Genomic DNA, 22,405 nt, shown 5'->3' with positions numbered 1-22,405 from the left:
ACCTTGTATATCTGGCTTTACATGGATCCTGGGGAATCAAACCTGGTTCCTTTGGCTTTGCAGGCAAGTGCCTTAACTGCTGAGCCACCTCTCCAGCCCGGCTCCTGGGCTTCTGAAGGAGAGCCTTGCTGGGTATGGTATTCTTAGTTGTAAGGATTTGAAATAAGTCATCCCATACTCTCCTGGTTTGTAGGGGTCCTGGTGAGAAATCTTCTGTTAGTCTAATAGAGTTATCCCTAACTTTGACTTGATCTTTTTAAAAATCTTCATCTTGGAGAGTCCCTTGCTGGTTGAGCCGGGCCCGGGGGCCCCTCCAGTTCGGCCAGCCGCGCGCGCCCACGCCCTTCCTCCTCCTCCTCCTCCTCCTCCGCCACCGCCGCCTGGGTTGCCGGAGCTCGCGCCCTCCGCTCGCCGCTGAGCCCGCGCCGGGCCTTCCCATGCCGGCGGCGCGGGCCCCGGGAGGGGCGCCCGGAGCCAGCCGCGCAGCATGCACTGGGGGGTTGGCTTGGCCTCGTCCAGGCCGTGCGTGGTGGACCTGAGCTGGAACCAGAGCGTCTCCTTGGGCTGGTGGGCCGCGTCCGAGGAGCCCTTCTCCTTTTATGGGGACATCATCGCTTTCCCTTTGCAGGATTACGGTGGAATCATGGCAGGGCTGGGCTCCGATCCCTGGTGGAAGAAAACCCTTTACTTGACCGGGGGAGCTTTGCTGGCCGCAGCTGCGTATCTGTTCCACGAACTTCTGGTCATTAGGAAACAGCAAGAGCTTGACTCCAAAGATGCTATTATTTTACATCAGTTTGCAAGACCTAACCATGGTGTACCCAGTTTATCTCCTTTTTGTTTGAAAATGGAAACTTATTTACGGATGGCTGACTTACCATATCAGAACTATTTTGGTGGAAAGCTGTCTGCTCAAGGTAAAATGCCTTGGATTGAATATAATAATGAGACAGTGTCTGGCACAGAGTTCATAATTGACTTTTTGGAAGAGAAACTGGGAGTGAACCTGAACAAGAACCTTGGCCCTCATGAGAGAGCTGTGTCGCGAGCCGTAACCAAGATGGTGGAGGAGCACTTCTACTGGACATTAGCTTATTGCCAGTGGGTGGACAATCTCAATGAGACCCGGAAGATGCTGTCTCTTAGTGGTGGTGGTCCCTTCAGTAACCTGCTGAGGTGGGTCGTGTGCCACATAACCAAAGGAATTGTGAAGCTCGAGATGCATGGCCACGGCATTGGCCGCTTCTCAGAGGAGGAGATTTACATGCTGATGGAGAAGGACATGCGGTCTTTAGCAGGGCTCTTGGGTGACAAGAAGTACATCATGGGACCCAAGCTTTCCACTCTTGATGCCACCATCTTTGGACACTTGGCACAAGCAATGTGGACTTTACCAGGGACAAGACCTGAGCGACTAATCAAAGGTGAACTGATTAACCTTGCCATGTACTGTGAGAGGATCAGGAGGAATTCTGGCCCGAGTGGCACCATGATGATGACAATACCATCTATGAGTCTGAAGAGAGCAGTGAATGCAGCAAGACCCACACACCCCTGCTGGATTTCAGCTTTTACTCAAGGACAGAGACCTTTGAAGACGAGGGAGCCGAGAACAGTTTTTCCAGAACCCCAGACACAGATTTCACTGGACACTCGCTCTTCGATTCTGATGTGGACATGGATGAATACATGGGCCATGAACAGTGCAAGTGACAATGGCCTCGCTGACCCTCTTCCTTGGGAGCTGCCACTCCTTGGGGTCAGTTCAGTTTCCCAGGTAGAAATCTATCTGAGATGGGAGGAAATCTTTGAGCTTGGCCCAGTTTTCTTATGCTAACTGGACTATAAACTGCCTTATTTCTTTTTTGTACAAATAAAACAGAACCATTCAGATGGCTACATTTAAAACAGGCAAAAAAAAAAAAATCTTCATCTTCTAATTTTGACAGCTTGGCTATATGTTGTGGTGACCATCTTTTTGGTCATGTCTATAGGCGTCAAATACGGATGTCCATGTCATTAAGATTCAGGACATTATAGTTTCCTATCCTCTAGACAAGTCAATAATATGGATAGTTGATTATTAAGTGGTATTCTAAAAATTAAATTTTCTTGTATCTATTCTCTGTATTAATCCTCCATTATCCTCTGTTATCACCATTCACTTCTACTGAACTCTTTTTTTCTACCCAGTAAGTTCTCCTACTACTATAGGTCTTTTTTAAATTGAATTTTTTATGTGACTTACTGAGATCAAAAATTTAATATTTAATATTTTTAAAAGTTGCTTTAGGGCTGGAGGGATGGCTTATCAGTTAAGGCGCTTGCCTGCAAAGCCAAAGAACCCAGACTAGATTCCCCAGGATGCCTGTAAAGCCATATGCACACAGTGGTGCAGGCATCTGGAGTTTGCTTGCAGTGGCCGGAGGTTCTGGGACACCCATTCTCCCTTTCTGTCTGTCCAGCAAGTAAATAACAATTTAAAATAAATAAAAATTATAAATAAAATTGCTTCATTTTTATCTTTGTTTATTTATTTGGTAGAGAGAAAGAGGCAGAGAGAGAATGAATGGGCATACCAGGGCTTCTATCCTTTACAAACAAACTCCAGACACATGTGCTACCTTTTGCAACTGTCTTACGTGGGCCCTGGGGAATTGAACTTGTATCCTTTGGCTTTTCAGGGAAGTGCCTTAAATGCTAAGCCATCTCTCCAGCCCTAAAACTCTAGTATTTTTATTTATTTCTTTTTCAAAGTACTTTTTGCCAAGTATCCTGTGCATATCTTGTGTTGCCTTCCTGAAATCTTTTTTAAAATATTTTATTTTTATTTATCTATTTATTTGACAAAAAATGAAGGAGAGAGAGAGCAGAGGGGGAATGCCAGGACCTCCAGTCACTGCAAACAAACTCCATATGTGTGTGCCCCCTTGTGCATGTAGCTAGGGTGGGTCATGGGGAATTGAACCTGGGTCCTTTGGCTTTGCAGGCAAATGCCTTAACCACTAAGCAATCTCTCCAGCTTTCCTGAAATCTTCTTTATTCCTCAAAGTTATCTAAACTGTTATCAGACAGTCTAGCAACTCTGATACTTATGGAATCTGTTACTAGACAATTACAGTCCTAGGTCTCATCATTCTGCCACCAGACAGTCCATCAATCCAGACAATTACAGAATGTGTTATTAGAGAATTATCAACTTTAAGGAGGTATCATATTGTTCTTTTATCAGACAGCCTATCAATCCTGATATTTATGGAATCTGTTACTAGACAGTTGCAATCTTCAGGAAGTGTCACTGTTCTATATTCAGACACTTATGAACTCTTGTTACCAGAGAGTGACAGTCTTTAGGAGGGCTCATATTATGTTGGTTTTTTCATATTTCTTATGATCCTTGGTACAAGGAATATCTCTACCACTTTTATGAGGTGGCCTCTTTAGGAAACCACATTCCCCTAAAGACATCTCCTGTGACATTAGTTTGTTATGCAATCGAGTTTCTTCCCAGCTGGGTATCACAGTGCAATCTCCTCATGGCCTCTTTGGCCATGATTAGTGGTCTTGTCGCAGTCTGCACGGTGTCTGAGTAAGACCCACCATCTCTAAGGGTCTCTCGGAGTTCTCGTCAGTGAATAAGAAGTATGTTAACTGTTCTCAGGTATCTGATTAATTGCTGCAGTGACTGTTGCTTGCAGCTCAGCTGTTCATAGCGGAAGAGGAAACTGCGTTGGAATGAAGCAAGGGCAAAGTTTGGTTTGATGTACAGGGCTGTTGGATTGTACTGCTGATTAAATTTCGAAGCTAGGATGCAGGGGAAACAGTGGAATCGCCATGAATAAGAAATAAAATAGACAGTATTTGCCCATTGGGGCTTAAAGTGGACTTGACTGAAACAGGGGGCTGAATTGATAGTTCCCCAGCTTTGTTACAAAGAAGAACTTGACAGCGAATAACCTAACAGATTTCATGGTTACAGGAACTTGACAGCTCGCTGGCTGCTCTTGTTTTTAAGGTGATTTTCTTATTCTTTTGATGAAAACTCAATAAGGTCCAAGGCACCCAAGGCTGAAGCATCACAAACACAGAGGTCCATTATGGGAAATGTTTAAAATGTTTTTTTAATTTATCTGAAAGAGAAAGAGGTGGGAGGGGCGTGTGTGGAGAATGGGTGCATCAGGGCCTGCAGCCACTGCAAACAAACTCCAAACACATGTGGCCACCTTGTGCATCTGGCTTTATGTGGGTACTGGGGAATCAAACCTGGGTCCTTAGGCTTCCCAGGCAAGTGCCTTAACTACTAAGCCATCTCTCCAGCCCCTATTATGGGAAACTTTTAATGCTCACTCTGATAAATGAAATAAGGCAGGAGAAAAAAATCCATATTCATCCTGAACTTAATGATTCGTGAACAATGCATTCAAACACAGAAGTACGCATTTTTATCCATTAGTTATAAGGTGATGGGCTTTTTGCATCAACTCCCTGGGGATTCCAAACTCTGAATGAACTTACCTTTTTTTCTGTCTGCAGTACATAGCCCCATAGCTGACAGCCACGGGCCTCGCCGGTGCCACCAGGGCCTGGCCGGGGTGAGGCTGTGAGCGCCAGCACAGCTGTTAGCCCTGGTCAGGGGCAGAACTCAGCTCTGCACTGCAGACTGCAAGTTCTCTGGTACTTCCACCTGCATGCCCACGGCGCCTCCCCCACCACCGCTGCTGGGTTCCCAGAAACACCCTTCCTCTCAGAATCAAGACAGCCAGGCGTGGTGGTGTACACCTTTAATTCCAGCACTCAGGAGGCTGAGGGGGGAGGATCGCTGAGACTACATAGTGAATCCAGGTCAGCCTGGGCTACAGTGAGACTCTACCTCAAAAAAAAAAATTTTTTTTTCAAGACATAGCTCAGAGAGAGAGAGAGAGAGAGAGAGAGAGAGGGAGGGAGGGAGAGAGAGAATGGTTGCACCAGGGCCTCCACTTTGTGCATCTGGCTGTACGTAGCCACTGGGGAATTGAACTCAGGCCATCAGGCTTTGCAAGCAAGTGCCTTTAACTACAGAGCCACCTCAAAGACAGGGACACAGGTTTCAGTTTGAGTGACTTTGTTGACTAAGTTGAATAGGTCATTCAAGCCCTTGAAAACTGGCTCCCACAAGAGATTCTAAGAAAATGCCAGAACATGGCTCGCTTGCTGAGGCAACGCCTGATTCTCGTGAGCCTGAGCTTCAGTGTCTCCGTCACTCCCTGGCCAGTCACCAAAACCCAGTCAGTTTTGGCTACTAAATGATTCTCAACTCTGTCTCCTTCTCTCCTGTGCAAGCCACCAGTAACTCCCAGGTAGACTAAAGCTCTGGCCTTAAAGTTGCCTCATTGCCCCTATCTGAAGACCCTCATACCGTTCCCACTCAGTAGCCAGAGGGAGTCTTTTCTAACGATGCTTCTTTCTTTTTTCTTTTTGGTTTATTGAGGTAGTGTCTCACATTAGGCCAGGCTGACCTGTAATTCAGTCTGTAGTCTCAGGGCGTCCTTAAACTCATGGCGATCCTCTTACCTCTGCCTCCCAAGTGCTAAATACAAATTTATTATTATTTCCCTGCTTAAAACAACAAGTACCCTCCCCTACTAAGTATTCTTACCATGAAAACCAGTACCCGAATCTTTATCGGGGTTCATGAAGCCCTTCCCATGGTGTCCTCAGCACTTAGTACCGTGCTGCAAGAATTAACAGAACCCATCTGTGGTGGTTTGACTCAGGTGTCCCCCATAAACTCACATATTGAGTGCTGGCTCTCCACCTGATGGCAATTTGGGAATTGGATCCTTGCTGAAGGTGTGTTGTTGGGGCCGGGCTTATTGGTGCCATAGCCAGCTTCCCCTTGCTAGTGTTTGGTACACTCTTCTGTTGCTATTGCCCACCTGATGTTGCCCAGGAGGTGATGTCCTCATGCCCCGCTTTCCCCTGCCATCATGGAGCTCCTCCCTGCCCCCGCCCCCTCCCCCTAGCCTCTAAGCCAAAATAAACCATGTTTGTTCAGGTGTTCTGTGCCAGCAGGAGAAACTACAACCGCACTTGTGCCACAGAAATGATTTTTGTCAACAGGAAGTTGTGTTGAATACTGCTCTGTTTCCTTCTCGGGCGATGACAGCCTCCTCAAATCCCAGCCAAAGACCTAATGGGTCTTGTCCTGAGATGTAATGTCCACACGTTTCCCTGTTCCCAACTCTGGAAGCCAGGTCCAGGAAGCCCAGGCTCTCTTGGGAAGCTGGATCAGTTAGCTTTGGCAGGTCACCGAGCGGACAGAGCGCAAATCACCAGGGACCCACCCTGCGCTGCTCACGAAGGCAGCCTCCAGGACTTCCTGTGGGGCTGTGGAAATGGGACCTGCCACCATGACTAGTCAGTGCAAGGCCTCACCCTTCCCCCACTCTTTATCCTTCAGTCCCACAGGCTGTGGGCCTCAGCATGATGGAGTCCTGATCGTGTGCTGGGAAGGGACCCCCAAAGTGTTGCATGCATGATGGGTTTGGGGCAACATGGGCCTGATGAGAGAAGACTGTCACCACTGAGTGATCTGTCCCCGAGACGGTCTTGGTACAGACCTGGCTGAGATTTGACAGATAGAACATGTGTCATGAGAAAGGCCTAGAACCCTCCTGCTCATGCGTTTGACTGTGTGTGTGTGTGTGTGTGTGTGTGTGTGTGTGTGTGTATAATGTTCGAGGTAGGGTCTCACTCTAGCTCAGGCTGACCTGGAATTCACTATGTAGTCTCAGGGTGGCCTCAAACTCATGGTGATCCTCCCGAGTGCTAGGATTAAAGTGTTTTTTTAAAAATTTTTTTATTTTTTCATATTTGCAAGCACGGAGAGAAAGAGAGGGAGAGAGTAGGTCATTGCAAATGAACTTCAGATGAATGTGCCACTTTGTACATCTGGCTTTTTACATGGATACAGGGGAATCAAACCCAGGCTGTCAGGTTCTGTAATCAAGTGCCTAACCACTGAACCATCTCCCCAGACCCTTGCTAATGTTTTGTCTTGTTTTTTAATATTTTGTTTTTATTAATTTGAGAGAGAGAGATATAGAAATAGGCAGGCAGAGAGAGAAAGAATGGATGCGCCAGAGGCTCCAGCCACGGCAAATGAACTCTAGATGCATGCGCCCCCTGTGCATCTGGCTAAGTGGGTCCTGAAGAGTCGAACCAGGATCCTTTGGCTTTGTGGGCAAGCGCTTTAACCGCTAAGCCATCTCTCCAGCAGCCCCCCCTTTTTTTAAAAAAAAAATCTTTATTTGCAGAGAGAAAGAGTGGCAAGTGAACATAGGTGCACTGGGGCATCTAGCTGCTGCAAACAAACCGCAGATGCATATACCACTTTGTGCAGCTGGCTTTTCGTGGGTACCGGAGGATCGAACCTGGGCTGTCAGTCTTTGCAGGCAAGTGCTAAGCCCATCTCTCTGGACCCTGCTAATGTCTTTTGAAGTGGCTCCCATAGGGCATGAGCACCATTCATGAAGTAGGAGCGGTGTGAAGATGGGAAGCTCCAGACAGGAAACCAGGGAGTGTTTACTCACCTTTAAAGACAAACACTAGCCTGCAAACCAGGACTTTATGACACTGCTGTGGTGTTTCTGTTCGCTGACACAGGATGCGCCAGGTGTCCCTAAGGGCAAGCCTCGGCATCGTCTGGTTCAACAAGCCGAAGTTACTTAACACCTCCGTCTTCATGTTCCATCAAGGGTGTTGGAAACGAAAGGTGAGGTCAGAAGAGGCTTATATCTCATCTGTTCGTGAGGGGTCAGGAAGTCCTGGAGCCCACAGGTGAGGCTACCAGTTACTGATGGTCAATATTATGACCAGCTGCTGCCCACACACTAAGGCCTTCACACACAACTTACAACCACCTGGTGAGGTGAGCGCTGTAGACCCTTCTCACAGTGCAGTGAAGGATCCAACCCCGGTGTAGATTATGCACAGCCAGCATTCTAACCAGCTCTATCGAGTTCCAAAGCTTGCCCACACAAGACCAATATAAAACAGTATCCCTAAGACTACCTAGTGAATCCCAGCTCAGCCTGGGCTAGAGTGAGACCCTACCTCGAAAAAGAAAAAAAAAAAAAAGAGTATCCCCACTTCATTAACTCAGGGGCCCTCTGTTCTTCATGTAACAAGACTCTGGCCTTTGGTCCTGTACTCTTAAGAGCCAGTATGCCCGCTTTTTAACAAATATCTTATTTTGGGCTGGAGAGATGGCTTAGTGGTTAAGGCACTAGCCTAAGGACCTAGGTTCGATTCTCTAGGTCCCACAAAAGCCAGGTGCACAAGGTGGCCCATGCATCTGGAATTCGTTTGCAGTGGCCCTAGTGCACCCATTCTCTCTCTCTCTCTCTCTCAGTATCTCTCTCCCTCCCTCTGTCTCATAAATAAAAACCAAATATTTTTTAAATTTTATTTTATTTTATTAGAGAGAGAGAGACTGGGCATGCCAGGGCCTCTAGCCACTGCAAATGGGCCACCTTGTGCTTATGGCTTACGTGGGTCTTGTGGAATCGAACCTGGGTTCTTAGGCTTTGGAATCAAATGCCTTAACTGTTAAGCCATATATCTAACCCATGCCTGCTTTCTTTACCTACATTTGGTTAAGAATTCATCTCAAGATGGGTGTGGTGGTGCACACCTTTAATCCCAGCACTTGGGAGGCAGAGGTAGGAGGATCGCCATGAGTTCAAGGCCACCCTGAGACTACATAGTGAATTCCAGGTTAGCCTGAGCTAGAGTGAGACCCTACCTCGCAAAACCAAAAAAAAAAAAAAGAAAAAAAAAGAATAAAATAATTCATCTCTCTTCCAATTGCTCTGTAAGTGACACTAAACTCCACCTAAAACCCTCTCTCCAACCTCTATGACGGTCAAGTGAAGCCAGGCATGAGGTTGCATACCTCTAATCCCAGCCCTCAAGGTGGACCTCAAGTCCCATGTCAGCCTGGGCCACACAGGAGAACTTACGTCCAACAACAGCAAAAAACTTTTCTTGTGAATCAGAATGCAGCCTCAACTTTAGAAGAGCATTAGACTTTGGTCACCTGACCACTGTCTACCTCCTCATTCCTTGTTGTCGTCTGTGATCACAGCCCCCAAACTGCCACTACAGTGGTAGCTACTTCATGCCAACACCATTCATGTGCAGATTTTACTAGACGCCAGGCCTCATCAAAATGCCCTTGATCCTGTTGGCAATCACAGGAAAAGAAGGTTTCCTTCAGGTGTCTGCACACGTGGGATGGGACTTGGATTTGGGGGCCTTGGTTTGGAAAAGCATTTCGCTTCACAGAAAACCAACTGGTGCATTTCATAGTATCCTGTGGCCAGTGATTCTCAACCTCAGCACACCTTAGAGACACACACACACACACACACACACACACACACACACACACACACACGGGAGCTTTTTGTGAAACTGGCCCACACAATGATTCCAAGGTGCTGTTAGCTTGACTGTTGACCAACGACGCTTTGCCAGAATCAGCAGGGAGGCGGAGAAACAAGGGAGAAAAAAAAAACAAACAAAAAAAAACCCAAGACTTGCCTGGTATCATTTCCTGCTGTGATGCCAGGGGCAAAGTCTCTGGGGAATTCAAATTAGCTACAGTCACAATTGATTATCATTTTTTCCTTCACAGCTAATACAGCAGAGGCAACTGTCAATTATTTTAAAACGTAGCCATAATTAAACGTTTACTTTCACAAATTTTCAGGGTCGTTTTTTGCTCCAGCTTGTTCACAGTAATGTTTTTGTTGTTCTTAGCCTACATGTAAGCATTATGTCCAGGTGTTTGTGTTAAATCACAATGCAGATACTAATGACTGGGTCTAATCACGAGAAATCCCATTTTTGAAAACAGGCACCTTTGGTATTTTTAAAGACTGAGCACTAAGTGGGGGTGTGTTGAGAGGGACTGAATAATGTGGTTGTAGGAGGGTTTGCAGGTCTGCTGTGTGCACATATACAAAGAGGTTTTATTTTATTTTGTTTTTTGAGGTAGGGTCTCACTCTAGCTCAGGCTGACCTGGAATTTACTGGGTAGTCTCAGCTTTGCCTTGAATTCACAGCGATCCTCCTACCTCAGTCTCCCAAATGCTTTAAGGGCATTTGCCACCAGGCCCGGCTTAATATATATTTTTTTATTTGCAAGCAGAGAGAGACAAATGAGAGAGAATGGGCGCACCAGGGCTTCTAGCCACTGCAAATGAACTCCAGGCGCATGCACATGCATCACTTTGTCATTTGGCTTTACATGGGTACTGGGGAATTGAACCCCTGTTGTTAGGCTTTGTAGGTAAGCACCTTGACCTCTGATCCATGTCTCCAGCTCAGGGCAGGTTTCAGTCTAATAAACTAGTCAATAAAAAAGGACTTTCCTCATGCAACAATTTACTCCAAAGCTTAGAAACATGCTTTAAAAAACCAATGTAGCTGTGGGCATGGTGGTGCATGCCTTTAATCCTAGCACTCAGGAGGCTGAGGAAGGAGGATCACTGTGAGTACGAGGCCGACTGGAGACTATATAGTGAATTCTAGGTCAGCCTGGACTAGAGTGAGAAACTACCTAGAAAAACCAAACCAAACAAAAACCCAGCATTATTGTTGATTGGGGAAGGGTTTTCTCTCCACTATCTTGTGTTCTTTTTCTCATGTGGTGCCATCTGAATCTTTTATTTATTTATTTGAGAGTGACAGACAGAGGCAGAGAGAGAGAGAGAGAGAGAGAGAGAGAGAGAGAGAGAGAGAGAGAGAGAGAGAGAGAGAGAGAGAGAATGGGTGCACCAGGGCTTCCAGCTTCTGCAAAGGAACTCCAGATGCGTGCACCCCTTGTGCATCTGACTAATGTGGGTCCTGGGGAATCGAGCCTCAAACCGGGGTCCTTAGGCTTCACAGGCAAGTGCTTAACCGCTAAGCCATCTCTCCAGCCCGCCATCTGAATCTTACTTGCCACTCATCAATACTGGGAAGTCCCCATGTTCAGCTGGCTTTGATGTCTTCCACACAAACCTGTTCACCACACTGCCCAGAGGTCAACACTTTAAAAATCTGACTAGAGGAGGAGGGACGGAGGCTTTTGAACACTAGGCCAGGGACTTCTGTTGTGACACAGTAAATATTACACTCACCAGGCACCAAATTCGATGATTTATTGCTTTAAGTAACTAAACAAGAAAGGGAAGAGACAGGCCTATTGTTTCTGTCAAGACAATTGGCACGCTCCCTCTCGCTCTCCAAGGTTTGCCAGCTGCGCCTACTTAAAGCCTTAACAATACTCTCTGGACAGTATAAACACATGATCGACACAGCCTACATGGGTTGAACAACTTGGCCAATGGTACACTGATTAAAACACGACAGGAACACGCAAACAGCCGAGGTGCCCTGAAATGACAGAAGTAATGTGTATTCACAGGGTGTGCGGAATACAAAATCTTTTTCTTAAAAAAATTCTTTTTGGCATAATTACTAACACAGAACACTTTCTTGAACATTCTGCCAGGGCAGGTGCACACAGAATTACCTCTTCATTTCCAGATTACCAGTAGCTATAAGATTACTTTGAGAAAAGCTGGGAGGCTGGGCACCTCCTCTTCCTCAACGTCACCATCTTTACCAAAGCAGCAAGTCTGCAGGGTTTAGGTGGTAAAGGTCAGCCCAAGTGCCTGGGGGGCGGGGATTAAAGGTCACCAAGCAGCCACACAGAGCAGCAGAGAGTGGGGGTGGTGGTGGTGGTGCTTAACAGCCTTGGTTTGTAGCCATGGGCATCCAAGGAGTTGATCTAGATGTGCCCTGGAGCCCTGTGGGGCAGGCAAGACAGGCACTGGATGGTCCAGACCCTCTCTAGGGAGGATGGAGGGGCCAGAGCCCAGCCTCCTGTCCTGAGGTCTAGCAAGATAACCTGACCTTGTACTCTAACACAGGTGGGTGGTTATACCTTTCCAGTGGATGCAAAGAAATCAGCGCTGTCAGGGGACATTCCCCAGAGCTCACAAGGACAGGCCAAGCCAAGCCAAAGGGTAACAACAATGAACGAGTTTCCAACACACTTCTGCATATCCAGTGTTGGCGTAGAACACAGGCTCAGTTGGCCTCTGCTGGAGCAGGCTCTGTAGCAATCATGCCAGGATCAGAGCCCCGAGGGGCTAAGGGGACCCCGCGGCCAGCAGCAGGACCATTCCGCACAGCCTCCCCGCCCTGCAATTCCTCCCTGTCCACCTCGGAGCCTCTACCCCATTGCTGACTCTCCATCACACAGTTTCCCACATCTCCAGCCTTGGAGAATGGGTCTTCTAGATTCTTCTCGTTTTCTTCCGCTTGGCGTTTGCTTCTGGCACCCAGTCTACCTTTGGGTCTTCTCATCTGCTTGCCGTGGCGTGTTTCTTCTCGGGAGAATCGCCATTGAAACTAGAAACCAGAGAGGAAAAGATTAAAAAGAAAACAGAGCTGAAGGCTCCAAGCATGCATGCATGTATGTATGTATGCATAAGTGTGCAAGCTTCGGGGGCGCCTAGCTTGCCCCCTGGAAGTTTGTTTGCATTCATACCTCACATCTCTGGGGTGATGGTTCCCAGATTCCACAGACAACCCATCCACCCACTCTCAGGGCCTGTGCCACGCTACATAAGGATTAGGGGTACTGTAGGGATAGAGGGGTGTTTTTTCTGATGGACCTTGTGGCAAAGTGAGGCAGTTTAAGGAGCAATAGAGCCCCAGAAAGCAAAAGAGAAGAATGTCCTTGAGCCTTCAGGCGGGGAGTGTGGGACATTTTTATCTCCTTTTCCCTAGGGAGTCCTTTCGGCCTCCACTTTGCTACAGGCCAGGAATGTCTAAGGGGAAGATTTAGTTTTCCCCTATCTCTTTTCTTTCCTAGAAGAGAAAATAATTAAGAGATGAGGGCTGGGGTTCAGTGGTTAAAGTGCTGGCTTGCAAAGCCTGCCAACTCAGGTTTGATTTCCCTAGAACCCATGTAAAATAAAGCCAAGCACGCCAAATGGTGCATGCATCTGGGGTTCATGGGTAGTGGCAAGAGGCCATGGTGCACTTATGCACTATCTCCCTCTCTCCTTCCTTACAAATAAGTAAATATTAATAAAGAGAGAGAAGGTTTGGAGAGATGGTTTACTGGTTAAGGCACTTGCCTTTGAAGTCTAAGAACCAAGGATTAATTCCCCAGTACCTACATAAGGCAGATGCACAGGTTGGCAAATCGTCTGGTCTAGAATTTGTTTGCAGTGGCTAGAGACCCTGGCATGCCCATTCTCTATCTGTGCCTCTCTCTCTTTTTCTCAAATAAATAAATAAGTAATTTAAAAAAGAGAGAGAAAGACAGAGAGAGGGGCTGGAGAGATGGCTTAGCGGCTAAATGCTTGCCTGTGAAGCCTAAGGATCTCGGTTCGAGGCTCGATTCCCCAGGACCTACATAAGCCAGATGCACAAGGTGGCACATGCAGCTGGAGTTCATTTGCAGTGGCTGGAGGCCCTAGCATGCCCATTCTCTATCTATCTGCCTTTTTCTCTCTGTGTGTGTCTTTCTGTCACTCTCAAATAAAAAAATAATTTTTTTTTAAAAGAGAGAGATAAGATCACTTCCTTCCCCCAAAACCTGGCAGTGCCTAACACTGGAGACAGGGCTGAACCAACTAGCCCCATGTGTAAACTCCCACAAAAGACCCCAATCTGAGTCTCTTGGGGTGGGGGAGCTTTCCCATTTCCAGGAACATGGCTCTTGCCTCCTTTGGGGCAAGGGTATTTTTTCCTTTTCTTAAGACCTATAAGCTCTACAGTAAAATCCTTCTAAACTATATCCTCTGTGTGTGGGCTTCATTTGTCCACTGTCACAAGACAACCCAAAGGCCACTGACTCAGTAAAAGTTCTGTGTGACTGAGGCCATCCAGCACCCCAGCTCCTGAGTAATTGCTCACCCAGGAGCTAGGAGAGGCTCAATTGCTCTCAATTCCCAAGTCACAAGGAGCAAGGGGGTTCAGCAGTTACGGTGCTTGCCTGCAGGGCCTAATGACCCGGGTTTGATTCCCCAGAACCCACATAAAGCCAGAAGCACAAAGTGGTGCATGCATCTGGAGTTCATTTGCATTGACTGGAGGCCCTGGTTTGCCCATTCTTCTCCCCATCACCCCCCTCTCCGCCTCTCTTTGTTTTTAAATAAATAAATAATTTGGGGGGTGCTGGAGAGATGGCTTAGTGGTTAAAGTAATTGTCTGTGAAGGCTGAGGACCCAGGCTCAATTCCCCAGGACCCATGTAAGCCAGATGTACAAGGTGGCGCATGTGTCTGGGATTTGTATGCAGTGGCTGGAGGCCCTGGTGCACCCATTCTCTATCTGACTCTTTCTCTCTTTGCCCAATAAATAAAATGATTTTTTAAAAAAAGGAGCAAGGGGTTTCGGAAGTGCTATTGTTTGGTGAACCAGGACAAAGAAAGGCAAGAGGCCACTGCTCCTGAGAGCCAGGACTGCTAGTGAGTCTCACTGTGAGCAGGCTGTGGACTGATCACCAAGCACTAGGCAGGCATTCTCTCAGCTCACCTGAGTGAGGCGGGGCCCAGAATGTGGCTACCCACCCCCAGCCCCTCTCCATGATATGCCTGGCAGCTCCTTCCCCCAGCGGCAGGGACATTGGTCTGCTGACAGCCCTCTTTGATTACACTCCTTTGGGGGAGGGCAAGAAGACCCTCAACCAATGACTGGCCTGGGTGATATATAAGAAATCATTGCCTCCCACCTCTGAAAAGCCATCCCAGCTCAGAGCTACCTGGGGGTTGTGACGCAGCCTAGCCTAGCTCCCTCCTCTACCTGCGCCTTCCAGGGCACCATCCCTAAAAGTCTCCACCCAAACAGTACTTCCCAGAGATCCCAACCTGCTAGCAAGCATTTTTCCACGTGACAGGAAGTCAGCAGGGGCTCACAGTCCCGTGGTCACATACATACCCAGTGACCAGGCAAGCATCCCTGGTCTTACCGAAGCCTGCCTGGGTCTACCACTCACTGACAGCCAGTTAGCTCTGTGAACCACAGTCCACACGTGAACTTGAAGTTCCCACCTGTCACTGCCTTCCACTTTATCTGCACCACACCACACATGCGCCAAATGCGTATGCAAATCATCAGTGCTCTGTGATTCAAAGACATTTTAGCTTAGGTGTCATGGCCCATGAGACCTGTCATCCCAGAACTTGGTTGGCTGAGCCAAGAGGGTCATGTTCCTGGCCTGCCTGAAACACAGGGAGACCCTGTCACAAGAAAATAATGAAAAAAAAAAAAATAGAGCCTTCAGTTTCAGTGATGTGCAATAGGGCGAGAGGGGAGCCCAGGCCTGAAGATACACTATGAGCCAGGAAACTCAGACCGTATTGTAAATAGCTGTAAGAACTTTGTTGGAAAAAACAATATGCTTTAAAAACAAAACAAAACAAAACAACAAAAAACTAAACCTTGGCAGAGTTTTCCGCTGCTGAGATCTATCTCTCTTACACACTTATAGGGGGTCAAAGACTTAATGCAACACAGGATTCTTTTGGGACAAGAAAGACATAAATTTGAATATTCCACAGAAGGAGAGAAAGGAAATGGAATGCAAGTTCAAGTTTGGATCTGATGGTTATTGTCCCTTATCCCAGGTTCACATACAACTTTAATACTTTATTTATTTGAGAAAGAGAGAGAGAGAAAGAATGGGCATGCCAGGGCCTTGAGCTACTGCAGACAAACTCCAGATGCATGTGCCACCCTATGCATGTCTTACGTGGGTCCTGGGGAATCGAACTGAGGACCTTTGGCTTTGCATGCAAATGCCTTAACCGCTAAGCCATCTCTCCAGCCCTGGAAATGTTGCTTTTTAAAATATTTTATTTATTTACTTCTTTATTTAGTTGACGGTGAGGGTAGAGGTGTTTGGCAGATAGGCAGAGAGAGAATGGGTGCACTAGGGCCTCCAGCCAATGCAAACAAACTCTGGATGTATGTGCCATCTTGTGCATCTGGCTGAGGTGGCACATGGGTACTCAGGAATTGAACCTGGGTCTTTAGGCTTCGCAGGCAAGTGTCTTAACTGTTAAGCCTGGAAATGTTTCTTCAAAAAATATTTTTTATTTTTGCAAGCAGAGAGAAAGAGACAGAAGGAGAGAATGGGCACATCAGGGCCTGTAGCCACTGCAGATAAACTCCAAATGCATGTGCCACTATATGCAATGTAGAGCTGTTTACAACAAATCCAGATACTCTCACTAGCTGGCCTAACAAAACAGTCCACAGAAATCCACAGTCCCATACTTCCTTCATGGGAACCTGGTCACAGGGTCCCTTTTAGGAGGCCGTGTTCTGCTGACGCAGTGAAACGGGACAAGAACAGCATGACAGCTGCTTTCTCTAGGACCCTTCCTGGTTTCCGAGGACAGGATCTGGCCTGTCACTGTGAGCTGGTCAGGACCTATTTCAGCCACTTTCTGTTCTTTAGCCAAATGCCTTCTAAGAGGGTGGGAACTGGGGAAATGGCTCCACGGTTAAAGTGCTTGCTTGTGCAGCCTGCAGTCCCAGGGTCAGTTCCCCAGGACCCATGTAAAGCCAGATGCACAAGGCGGCGCATGTGTCTGGAGTGTTTTTGCAGTGCTATCAGGCTCTGGTGTGCCCATTCTCTCCCTCTTCCCCATTCCAGTAAATATTTTTTGTGTGCCTGTGTGTGAGCGAGAGAGAATTGGTGCACCAGGGCCTCCAGCCACTGAAATCAAACTCTGGACACATGAGGCATCTTGTGCTCAAGTGCAACCTTGCACACTTGTGTCACCTTGTGCCACTGGCTTATGTGGGATCTGGAGAGCCGAATATGAGTCTTTAGGCTTTGCAGGCAAGCTTAACCACGAAGCCATCTCTCCAGCCCAAATATAAATATCTCTTAAAAAATGTTATAGGACTGCACTGTTTCCTGTGTCCTGAGATGGGTTTCTGAGGACTTCGTGACTCCTGGTTCTGCCTGGGTCCCCCAGCTATCACAAAGGCTACAGCTAGATTCCCAGGAGGCCTGTTTATAAGGCCTGATGGTCTGGGTTTGATTCCCCAGTACCCACATAAAGCCAGATGCACAAAGTGGCACATGTGTCTGGAGTGTGTCTGCAGTGGCAGGAGGCCCATACGCACTCTCTTTCTCTTTGTTTGCTTCTTTCTATCTTAAATAAATATACATTTAAAAAATGACAGCTGTTGAGCACCAACCAAAAAATCAGAGGGGAAGCTTCTGCTCTTATGGACTGGATGTATGCATTTAACAAGAGAGGGTCACAAATACCTAAGCCGGAGCAGAGCAAGACAGGCCTTGCGTTCTTTCCTCCTGTGTCACTGTGGTGGCACAGATGTCAGGCATTTCCCTCAAAAGGCTCATGGGTGAGGGCTGGAGAGATGGCTTAGCGGTTAAGTGCTTGCCTGTGAAGCCTAAAGACCCCGGTTCGAGGCTCGGTTCCCCAGGACCCACGTTAGCCAGATGCACAAGGGGGCGCACGCGTCTGGAGTTCGTTTGCAGAGGCTGGAAGCCCTGGCGCGCCCGTTCTCTCTCTCTCCCTCTACCTGTCTTTCTCTCTGTGTCTGTCACTCTCAAATAAATAAATAAAAATTTTTAAAAAAGGCTCATGGGTGAAAAGCGATTGCACCCGAGGGTACTACTGTCTTCATTGATGAGCGGGCTCACCGATGGGTTCATAGAATGAGGGCATTATTGGGTGGCGGTAGAAAACTAGGAGATGGGGCATGTCTCGGAAGAATATGGCTTGGCACACATCCGTTCCTGGCTCAGCTCTGCTTCCTGGCCACTGTGAGGTGAACGTCCTCCTCCCCAGGCCTGCTCTTCTGCCACCACAATACTCTGCTTCGGCTGTAGCCCTGGGCTGTTTGCTGCAGGCGTCCCCCCATAAACTCATGTGTTCTGAGTGCTAGGTCCCCAGCTGGTGGCAATTTGGGAATTGGAGCCTCCTGGGGGTGGTGTATTGCTGGGGGAAGGGCTCATGGGTGTTATAGCCAGCTTCCCCTTGCCAGTGTTTGGCACACTCTCCTGATGCTGTTGCCCACTGATGTTGGCCAGGAGGTGTTGTCCACCATCTCTGTGTATGCCATGTTTTCCCCTGCCATCGTGGAGCTTCCCCTTGAGTCTGCAAGCCTTTCCTCCCACAAGCTGCTTTTGGTTGGGTGCTTTCTGCCAATAACACGAAGCTGACTGCAATAGGCCCTAAACAATGGGGCCAGTCAAGTTTGGATTAACATTGAGCCAAAATATATTTTCTCCTTTAAACTTCTTGTCCTCAGGTATTTGTCACAGCAAGAAGAAGAGTGAATGACAGTTACAAAGGAGATGAGCTTGACCTCAGTGGAATATACCATTCTTGGGTAAGGAAGCTGAGTGGAGAGAGAGAATGGAGGAGAGCCTCCTAGGCTGTGGGAAGGGGCAACTGGCCAAAGCAAGGGCCTTTGGCCAATGGCAGTGGAGGAGCATGGAGGTCAATGTAGCTGGAATGTTCTATGGGTCTGGCAGGCGACGTGAGAGGTTTCATGGTTTCTTTAAGAGGAAGTGCGAGCGTCAGAACTCTTGTAAGCAGTGTGGTGACACACTCCAGCTGGCTTTTAAAAGAGATTGCTGGGGCTGGAGAGATGGCTTAGCAGTTAAGCACTTGCCTGTGAAGCCTAATGACCCTGGTTCGAGGCTCCATTCCCCAGGACCAATGTAAGCCAGATGCACAGGTGGCACATGTATCTGGAGTTCATTTGCAGTGGCTGGAGGCCCTGGTGGGCCCACTCTCTCTCTCCGCCTTTCTCTGCCTCTTTCTCGGTCTGTCTGTCTCTCTCAAATAAATAAATAAAAGCAAACAATTTTTTTTTTTTTTTTAAAAAGAGAGATTGCTAAAGGCAGGAGGAGGTCAGCCTGGGCTAGAGTGAGACCCTACCTGGAAGAACAAAATAAAACAAAGATTGAAAAGATTGTTTTCAGAAATCCAGAAGCTGCTGAGAGCTCAGCACTACAGTAGACTTAAAACACACCCACCTGGCTCAGGGAATTTTGCAGAAGAGGGGGCAGAAAGAATGTAAGAGCCACAGGGTGGGAGGGAATATCCAGAGGCATTGCCCCCCTCACAATGACGGACTGCTGTTCTCACAACTCACGACCGCATGGTGAACACCAGCAATTCCATCGAGGAAGGGTCCTCAGTGGAGTGGGGACAGGGAGGAGGGAAATGATGGTACCATCACCACATGATGCGTCCATATGAAGTTTCTACTTAAAAAAAATTGCTTGGAGAGCTGAGGAGATGGCTCAGAGATTAAAGGTACTTGCCTGCAAAGCCTGCCTGCCCGAATTCCATTCTCCAGAACCCATGTAAAGCCAAGATGCACAAAGTAGTGGGCGCATGCATCTAGAGTTGGTTTGCAGCCAGGTGTGAGAGGCCCTGGCACGGTGCCCGTGTGCTCTCTCACTCTCTCTCATAAAGGAACGAAAGATTACTCTAGCTCTGAATAGAAAACATATGCCAGAGGGAGAGCTGGTATCAGGATGCTGGAGGGGTGGAGACCACGGCAGGGAAGGGATTCTAGAACTCTAGAGTTCTTGAGTTTCTGGGACCTAAAACAGACAGAGCTAAAGGGTAGACTGAAACAGGGGGAAGATGAGGACGAGTCAGGGATGTCCCCTGAGGTGGGAATGTGCCATTTCCTCTAGAAATGGGGAGGTGAGCCAGGTGTGCGGAGGGGCAGGGTCACGTGTACACTCTCAGATGGGGCAAGTGACAGGAGAGAGGGAAGGGGCTCAGGTGGAGTTGAAGTGTCTAGGGAAGAGGGAGAGGAGAAACAGACCTGTGGCTGAGTCCTGGAGAACTTTCTGGAAAATCAGAACATTCTGTTGTGGTTTGAATGTACAGTGCTCTCCAAAAGTGCATGGTTTTGAATACCTGGACCCCAGCACATGGGGCTGCTTAGGAAGGTTGTGGAAACCTTAGGAGGTTAAGCCTTTCTGGGAGAAATGAGTCACTGAGTATAGGCCTTGAGGTTTTATAAGCCCAGCTCCCTTCCTGCCCTCTCTGCTTCCCGACTATGGAGGCAAGGTGACTGGCTGCCTCTGGCTCCTGCCGTTATGGGGTGTATCCCATCTTAAGCCTTAAAGTAGCACTGACAAAAGCAATAATTACTTGTGGTGAGATGGAACCAAAAGAAAAGGGCGCACACTCTGGTGTTGTAGGAGCCATGGTAAAGGTTGGATGGGGTCACCCTCAGGATCACCACGGGGACATGGATGAGGTGGGTGAGGCGTGAGTAATAGGGATAAAGGAGCAGAGGCAGCAAGTGTACAGGATTCTTCCTAGAAGCCTGGTGTGAAATCCCCTCTCTGGAACTTCTCTCATGGTGTCTCAGAGGGTCTCCACAAGGGCTTATGCCAGTCTTGGAGTAATGCAGGACATTAAAAAAGAGAAAGTGGGGCTAGGGAGATGGCTCAACCGTTAAGGCACTTGGCCTGCAATGTCTAATGACCTGGATTTGATTTCCTAGTACCCACATAAAGCCACATGCACAAAGTGTTACATGCATCTGGAGTTTGTTTGCAATGTGGCTAGAGGCCCTGGCATGCTCATTCTCTCCAACCATCTCCTTGCAAGTAAATAAACTCTTTTTAAGTTAAAAAAAATAAAGTCATCCAGGCTGGGCATGGTGGCACACACCTTTAATCCCAGCACTCAGGAGGCAGAGGTAGGAGGACTGTCATGAGTTCAAGGCCACCCTGAGACTACACAGTGAATTCTAGGTCAGCCTGGGGTAGAGTGAAACCCTACCTCGGGAAAAGAGAGAGAGAGAGAGAGAGAAAATGATCCACCCGTATTTGCCCAGCAGATAGATTAGGATTGGAAGTTCTTACCAAGAAAAAAAAACATTTCCAATCCTGTCTCGGGCTCATGGCTCAGCAGTTAAAGGCACCTCGCTGGCAAAGCCTGCCAGCCAGCTCTGGGTTCACTTCCCCAGTACCTACACTAAAGCCAGGTGCCACGTGGTGCATGCACCTGTGATCCCAATGGACCTATGACAATGGGAGGCTGAGCCAGGAGAATCTGAAGCTCACAGCCAGTTAGTAGGACGCTCCTTTACGGGAGTTCATTTATAGCAGCAAAAGACCCTGTCTCAGGGCTAGAGAGATGCTCAGTGGTTAAGGCGCTTGCTTACAAAAACCTAAGGATCCAGGTTTGATTTCCCAGTGCCCATGTAAGCCAGATGTACAAGGAGGCACATGCAGTGGCTAGAGGCCCTGGAGCGCCCATTCTCTCTCTCTCTCTGCTTCTCTAAAAAAAAAAAAAAAAAAAGACCCTGTCTCAAAGAAGGTGGAGCACAGACACCTGGAAGATGTCCTCTGACCACCTCATGTATACCATGACACGCGCATGTGCACACACACACACACACACACACAATAGAATCAGACTGCCGTGGCCAGATGTAGTGGTGCATGCCTTTAATCCCAGCGCTCAGGAGGCAGAGGTAGAAAGATTGCTGTAAGTTCAAGGCCACCCTGAGACTACATAATGAATTCCAGGTCAGACTGAGCTAGAGCAAGACCCTACCTTAAAAAAAAAAAATTAAAAAATCAGGCTGCCATTGACATGGCCCCTCTGTGAGATGTTGGGGCCTTTCTGTGAAACCCGAGCTGCCCCAAATCAGACACCCGGCAAGAAGAGCCAGCGCCGTCTCCCTCTGAGGAGCCCAAACCTGATCCTTTCCACTTCTGGCAAACTGTCTGCACTGCTGTCACTCACTGAATGTCACTTCCTGTGGATGGTGGCATCCTGTGAGCCTATGGCTAAGAGTTACCTGACACCAGCCGGTAGCCATCCATCTTCCAGCCTGTGCCTAATTGCCTGCTCCTGGTGGCTCATGGTGGATTAGCGGCTGCCTTCTGGTCCACCACCGCTGTCACCTGTCACATAACAATCTCAGTGCCTGGGAGAGACCTTCCAATGCACTCCAACCCATCTGGCTTCAACATCATCATCGCCTTGGTGTTCCTTTCGCAAGTGAGCCCCCTCTGGATTAGTTGGCTGGAAATGGGCTAGTCCAATCTGTTCACGGGCTGGATGCTCCTGCCCGGAACTGTGAGTCCAGAGACCACGAGGGACAAAGAGTGGGTGAGGAGGGGGGGCGTGGGCATCGTGCCAAGCACGCAGAGCTGAGCAGGTCAACAGCTTCTGCGAAGGCGCGTCCTCAGCCAGCAGAGTGCCGCGCCCCGAGTCCCGCTGACACCACAACGAGGCTTTGGCAGTTGATTCATTCAACTTCCTGAGTAACCAGGAACGCACAAGGTGCTGGGACAAAATACCCAAAAGAGTCAACTGAAG

General features: G+C 48.1%; 2 protein-coding genes across 3 annotated transcripts in view; one reads left to right on the top strand and one right to left on the bottom strand.

Moving 5' to 3' along the window:
* The first annotated feature begins 487 nt into the window (after window positions 1-487).
* On the top strand, window positions 488-1,752 carry LOC123455325 (failed axon connections homolog). The gene is given in 2 exon segments (XM_045136051.1): window positions 488-1,466; window positions 1,469-1,752. Coding segments are annotated over 2 exon segments (1,224 nt in total). The 3' UTR covers window positions 1,714-1,752.
* Window positions 1,753-11,174: 9,422 nt separating this feature from the next.
* The window catches only part of Rftn1 (raftlin, lipid raft linker 1), a 256,787-nt gene continuing 245,556 nt past the window's right edge, over window positions 11,175-22,405 (bottom strand). For both annotated transcript variants that reach the window (XM_045136163.1, XM_004661255.2), the window contains exon 10: window positions 11,175-12,447. In XM_045136163.1, the coding sequence (XP_044992098.1) occupies window positions 12,124-12,447 (324 nt within the window). In that variant the 3' untranslated portion in view covers window positions 11,175-12,123. The remainder of the gene's footprint in view (window positions 12,448-22,405) is intronic.

The sequence above is a fragment of the Jaculus jaculus genome, chromosome 16 (assembly GCF_020740685.1).
Source record: "Jaculus jaculus isolate mJacJac1 chromosome 16, mJacJac1.mat.Y.cur, whole genome shotgun sequence".
Classification (NCBI taxonomy): Eukaryota; Metazoa; Chordata; class Mammalia; order Rodentia; family Dipodidae; genus Jaculus; species Jaculus jaculus.
The sequence above is the reverse complement of the archived record's forward strand: the minus strand, read 5'-3'. Positions and strand labels throughout refer to the sequence as shown.